Source organism: Callorhinus ursinus, unplaced genomic scaffold, assembly GCF_003265705.2.
Source record: "Callorhinus ursinus isolate GAN/ISIS: 27379988/994484 unplaced genomic scaffold, GSC_fseal_2.0 scaffold23, whole genome shotgun sequence".
Taxonomy (NCBI): domain Eukaryota; kingdom Metazoa; phylum Chordata; class Mammalia; order Carnivora; family Otariidae; genus Callorhinus; species Callorhinus ursinus.
The window spans coordinates 4,774,254-4,780,840 of NW_027397085.1; the positions used below are offsets into that span (position 1 = coordinate 4,774,254).

The window sequence follows — 6,587 nt, forward strand, 5'->3', positions numbered from 1 at the left end:
TGCTACAAAAAAAAAAAAAAAAAAAGAGTGGGGTAGTTACTTGTGCACCCATTGATAAGATGATCCAGAAGTACCTTCCTACCATAAACAACTAGAAAACTGGAAACAATATATAAAAAAACAATTTGCAGGCTTGTCAACACAAAACTGAGAAAAGGGAGAAAATGAGGTGAGCCTTACTACCACCTAGGCTTTCTGCCTGGAGGAAATGACCAGACCATGGCCCAGAAGGAGAAACCTAAACAGAGATTGGAGTTGAGAGAGATCGAGGTGGCTACACTTTCCAGGGCAGAGTACTTAAAAAGAGCAGGAATTACCCAGACCTCCACTGATCTGTTTATTTTTTTTTAAAGATTTTATTTATTTATTTGGGAGAGAATGAGAGATGAGAGCACGAGAGGGAAGAGGGTCAGAGGGAGAAGCAGACTCCCTGCTGAGCAGGGAGCCCGATGCGGGACTCGATCCCGGGACTCCAGGATCATGACCTGAGCCAAAGGCAGTCGCTTAACCAACTGAGCCACCCAGGCGCCCCCTCCACTGATCTGTTTATGCCTCTGGTGCAGTCCCACTAGTCTGGACAACAACTTCAAAGAAAGGAATACTTGACAGGGAGACATGACATAAATAAGTTTCAGATCTCACGTAGGCCCAAAAACCATTTAAGTTCCCACTAGGCAGCGTGGAGAGATCGCCTTGAATACCTGGGGCATTCAGTAGAGACCCCAGAAGGGCCATGCCTTAAAAGTGGGGTTAAACTGGCTTTGGGCTAATGGGAACTCTACAACTCCCCTACAAGAGCTGAAAAACCGGGCTTCAAATGGATCGGGCTTCAAACCCACAAGCAACTTAAACTGCCTGCCAAACAAGTTTGATCTTCTTTAAAGGAATATAAATCCAGCATTTGGTGATAACAAACTCACCATGTTAAAATCACTAGCCAGGGTGGAGCAAGAGGGCGGAGCAAGAGGGCGGAGGAGTAGGAGACCTAAATTTCGTCTGGTCTCAGGAATTCAGCTGGATAGGGCTCAAATCATTCTGAACACCTACGGACTCAACAGGAGATCAAAGAAAAGAATAGCAGCAACTCTCTGAACAGAAAAGCGACCACTTTCTGGAAGGTAGGACATGCGGAGAAGTGAATCCGAGGCGATATTTGGGTAGATAGACCGCAGGGGGGAGGGAGCTGGCTATGGGCAAGTGATAGAGCCGCGGAGCACAAAATCGTAACTTTTAGAAGTCGGCTCCGCTGAGGGACGTCGCTCCAGTGGCTAAGCGGGGGGTGGAACCCTCTCAGGACCCTCGGGGTCACAGAAAGACAAGGGGGGCCTGAGGGCAGCAGAGCTCCCAGGTATCGGAGCGGGGAAGCCAGCTGCAGAGACAGAGCCAAGGCGCAGGCTCTCAGGTCGGGGTTGCCATAAACTGTGATCGGTGACACAGTCGGGCCACTGCTCCTCCAGCAGGGACCCAACAAGCGGCAGAGCCGGGGAGACTCCCCTTCCTCCCCCGGGAAGAGCGGCGTGGGAGCGCACCACAGGGATCTGCTGGGTTTGGAGACTCCACACTGAGTCGGGTGCCAGAGATAGAAACGCTCAGTCACAGGCCGGGTGAGCACAGAGTGCGGCCGGAGACCAGGGAGACGGGAGTGACTGCTTTCCTCTGGGGGCGCACTGAGGAGCAGGGCCCCGAGTTCTCAGCTCCTCCGGGCGGAGATTGGGAGGCCACCATTTTCACCCTGGTCCTCCAAAGCTGTACCGAGAGCTTGCAGGGAACAAAAGCTCCTGAGAGCAAACCCGAGCAGCTTGCTTAGCCGGGACGACAAGGGCGGGGCAATTCCGCCTCCGGCAAAGACATTTGGGAACCACGGCAACAGGTCCCTCCCCCAGAAGATCAGCATGAACAGCCAGCAAGCCAAGACCAAGTTTACCGATCAAGGAGAACGGGAGAACTCCAGCGCTAGGGGAATACTGCACATAGAATTCATGGCTTTTTGACCATGACTCTTTAGTCTTTCAAAGTTAAATTTTTTAATTTTCTTTTTTTCTTTTTCTTTTTTTTTTGAATTCTTCTTTTTCCCCTTTTCAACCAACATCTTATCGATTCCTTTTTAAAAAATCTTTTTTAATTTTCCTTTTTACAGTCATCTTCTATCCCTTCATTGTATTTAACCTTATTTTTTTGTATATATATATTTTTTTCTTTCTTTAAAATTTTGGGATACAGTTTCTTCTAACAGACCAAAATAATACCCTAAATCTAGTGTATGATGATGTCCTAGTCTCCTGCCTGATCACATTCTCTGTTTTTTTATTTTTTCTTTCTTTTTTCAACAACTTCTTATCAATTCCTTTTTAAAAATCTTTTTAAATTTTCATCCTTACAGTCATATTCCATCCCCTCGTTTTTACCCTTATTTTTGTATATATGTAAGTTTTTCTTTCTTTAAAATTTTGAGAGGCAATTTTTCTAACAGACCAAAATACACTCAAAATCTAGTGTGTAACTCTGTTCTATTCACCAGCCTGATTATATTCTTTTCTTTTTTTTTCCCTTTCTTCCCCCCCGGCCCCCCCGTTTAAGGTCTCTTCTGATTTGTTTAGTGTATATTTTTCTGGGGTCGTTGTTACCCTTTTAGCATTTTGTTCTCTCATTCATCTATTCTCCTCTGGACAAAATGACAGGACAGAAAAACTCAAAAAAAAAGAACAAGAGGCAGTACCGACTGCCAGGGACCTAATCAATACAGACATCAGTAAGATCTCAGAACTACAGTTCAGAATGACAATTATAAAGATACTAGCTGGACTTGAAGAAAGTACAAAAGATACTAGAAAATCCCTTTCCGGAGAAATAAAAGAATTAAAATCTAACCAAGTCAAAATCAAAAAGGCTATTAATGAGGTGCAATAAAAAATGGAGGCTCTAACTGCTAGGATAAATGAGGCAGAAGACAGAATGAGTGATACAGAAGACCAAATGATGGAGAATAAAGAAGCTGAGAAAAAGAGAGAGAACTACTATCAGATCATGAGGGGAGAATTCGAGAGATAAGTGATACCATAAAACGAAACAACATTAGAATAATTGGGATCCCAGAAGAAGAAGAAAGAGAGAGAGGGGCAGAAGGTATATTGGAGCAAATTATAGCAGAGAACTTCCCTAATGTGGGAAAGGAAACAGGCATCAAAATCCAGGAGGCACAGAGAACCCCCCTCAAAATCAATAAAAGTAGGTCAACACCCCGACATCTAACAGTAAAACTCACAGTCTCAGAGACAAAGAGAAAATCCTGAAAGCAGCTCAGGACAGAAGTCTGTAACCCTTTCTAATGGTAGAAACATTAGATTGACAACAGACCTATCCACAGAGACCTGGCAGACCAGAAAGGACTGTCATGATATATTCATAGCACTAAATGAGAAAAATATGCAGCCAAGAATACTATATCCAGCTAGGTTGTCATTGAAAATAGGAGAGATAAAAATCTTCTAGGACAAACAAAAACTAAAAGAATTTGCAAACACCAAACCAGAGCTACAAGAAATACTGAAAGGGGTCCTCTAAGCAAAGAGAGAGCCTAAAAGTAACATAGACCAGAAAGGAACACAGACAATATACAGTAACGGTCACCTTACAGGCAATACAATGGCACTAAAATCATATCTTTCAGTAGTTACCCTGAATGTAAATGGGCTAAATGCCCCACTCAAAAGACACAGGGTATCAGATTGGATAAAAAACAAGACCCATCAATATGCTGTCTGCAAGAGACTCATTTTAGACCCAAAGACACCTCCAGATTGAAAGTGAGGGGGTGGAAAAGCATTTACCATGCTAATGGACATCAAAAGAAACTGGGGTGGCAATCCTTATATTTTAAATCAGAAAAATTAGATTTTTTTTTTTTTTTTTTTTTTTTAGAGCCGAGAGGTCTCACACTTATTACTGAACCAACCTACTGGTGCAGAGGCATAGTCAGAGAGAAGAATCATTTCCATGATAAGACAAGTCTATGGCCAGGTAGGAAGGATGTTTACAGAATGATAGAACACATGATCTTCATGCAGCTTAATTAAATATGTATGCCAATTAGGTGTGTCATCTCATGACGTGTGACGCCTTACAGACCCAGCTTGGTTCTTCTCCAGTGCCTCCTTTTGGAGTTGTACCTGATCTTATTACCAGTTTTCAACCGAATCCACTGGGGAATGGGACGATTCTGCTTTTGTTTCTTGGCCAGGAATCGCTTGATTCTGAAAGTCTTGTGAGAAGACATGGCAAGAAGCAGCCAGCCACACAGAGCAGGATGGCGGCAAAAAAGAGGGAAGACAAATTAGATTTTAAACCAAAGACTATAATAAGAGATGAGGAAGGACACTACATCATACTTAAAGGGTCTATCCAACAAGAAGATCTAACAGTTTTAAATATCTATGCCCCTAGCAAAGGAGAAGCCAATTATATAAGCCAGTTAATAACAAAATCAAAGAAACACATTGACAATAATACAGTAATAGTAGGGGACTTTAACACCCCCCTCACTGAAATGGACAGATCATCTAAGCAAAAGATCAACAAGGAAATAAAGGCTTTAAATGACACACTGGGCCAGAGGAACTTCACAGATATATTCAGAACATTCCATCCCAAAGCAACAGAATATACATTCTTCTCTAATGCACATGGAACGTTCTCCAGAAATAGAAAAAAGACAGTCTCTTCAACAAATGGTGTTGGGAAAATTGGACAGCCACATGCAAAAGAATGAAACTGGAGCATTTCCTTACACCATACACAAAAATAGACCCAAAATGGATAAAATATCTAAATGTGAGACAGGAATCCATCAAAATCCTTGAGGAGAACACAGGCAGCAACCTCTTCCACCTCAGCCACAGCAACTTCTTGCTAGACACATCGCCAAAGGCGAGGGAAGCAAGGGCAAAAATGAACTATTGGGACTTCATCAAGATCTAAAGCTTTTGCACAACAAAGGAAACAGTCAACAAAACCAAAAGACAACGGACAGAATGGGAGAAGATATTTGCAAATAACATATCAGATAAAGGGCTAGTATCCAAAATCTGTAAAGAGCTTATCAAACTCAACACCCAAAGAACAAATAATACAATCAAGAAATGGGCAGAAGACATGAACAGACATTTCTGCAAAGAAAGCCAACAGACACATGAAAAAGTGCTCAATATCACTCAGCATCAGGGAGATGCAAATCAAAACCTCAATGACACACCACCTCACACCAGTCAGAATGGCTAAAATTAACAAGTCAGGAAATGACAGATGTTGGCGGGGATGTGGAGAAAGGGGAACCCTCCTACACTGTTGGTGGGAATGCAAGCTGGTGCAGCCACTGTGGAAAACACTATGGAGGTTCCTCAGAAAGTTGAAAATAAAGCTACCCTATGACCCAGTAATTGCACTACTGGGTATTTACCCCAAAGATACAAATGTAGTGATCTGAAGGGGTACATGCACCCCAGTGTTTATAGCAGCAATGTCCACAATAGCCAAACTATGGAAAGAGCCTAGATGTCCATCAACAGATGAATGGATAAAGAAGATGTGGTATATTTATACACACGATGGAATATTATGCAGCCACCAAAAAATGAAATTTTGCCATTTGCAATGATGTGGATGGAACTAGAGGGTATTAGGCTAAGTGAAATAAGTCAATCAGAGAAAGACAAGTATCATATGATCTCACTGATATGAGGAATTTGAGAAACAAGACAAAGGATCATAGGGGAAGGGAGGGAAAAATGAAACAAGATGAAACCAGAGAGGGAGACAAACCATAAGAGACTCTTAATCTCTGGAAACAAACTGAGGGTTGCTGGAGTGGTGTGGGGTGGGAGGGATGGGGTGGCTGGGTGTTGGGACACTGGGGAAAGTATGTGTTGTGGGGAGCGCTGTGAACTGTGTAAGACTGATGAATCATAGACCTGTACCCCTGAAACAAATACATTATATGTTAATTTAAAAAAGTAATAAAATTTTCAAAAAGGAAAAAGTATCACTAGCCATATGAAGAAGCAGGAGAATGGGACCCATAACAAGAAGAAAAATCAGTCATTAAAAACAAACTAGGAAACGATGGAGAAGATGAAGTCAGTGGCAAGGACATGAAGACAACAGCTAATATAAACGTGCTTCATGTACTCAAGATTGTGAGAGAAAACAGGGGTGTGATGAGAAGAGAAATGAAAGATAAAAAAAATCAAATGGAGTTTTTTAGGGGTGAAAAATACCTGAAATGAACTATGTACTGAGTGGGATTAACTAATTAGTGCAGAGGAAAACATCAGTGAGCTTAAGGATGTAGCAATAGAAGCTCCCCAACCTGAAAGACGGGCAGAAATCCTTGGACAGCCTCAGGGAAGGGGGCGACAACATGCTGTAGAACATACATGCAATGGGGGCAGGGGGTATGGAGAAATCTGGTACAAAAAGTCCAAAATTTGATTAAAACTATAAGCACACTGATCTAAGAATCTCGATGAAATCCAATCAAATTACCAAATCTATAAAGAACTTATCAAACTCAACACAATCAAATTACCAAAAAT

At 42.1% G+C, this 6,587-nt stretch overlaps 1 protein-coding gene across 1 annotated transcript; it reads right to left on the reverse strand.

Annotated features, from left to right (window-relative positions):
- Positions 1-4,004: 4,004 nt before the first annotated feature.
- Positions 4,005-4,301, reverse strand: LOC141374913 (large ribosomal subunit protein eL39-like). Its single transcript, XM_073905548.1, has one exon. The coding sequence runs from the start codon at positions 4,271-4,273 to the stop codon at positions 4,118-4,120; it is 156 nt and encodes a 51-aa protein (XP_073761649.1). The 5' UTR covers positions 4,274-4,301; the 3' UTR covers positions 4,005-4,117.
- Between the last annotated feature and the right edge of the window lie 2,286 nt (positions 4,302-6,587).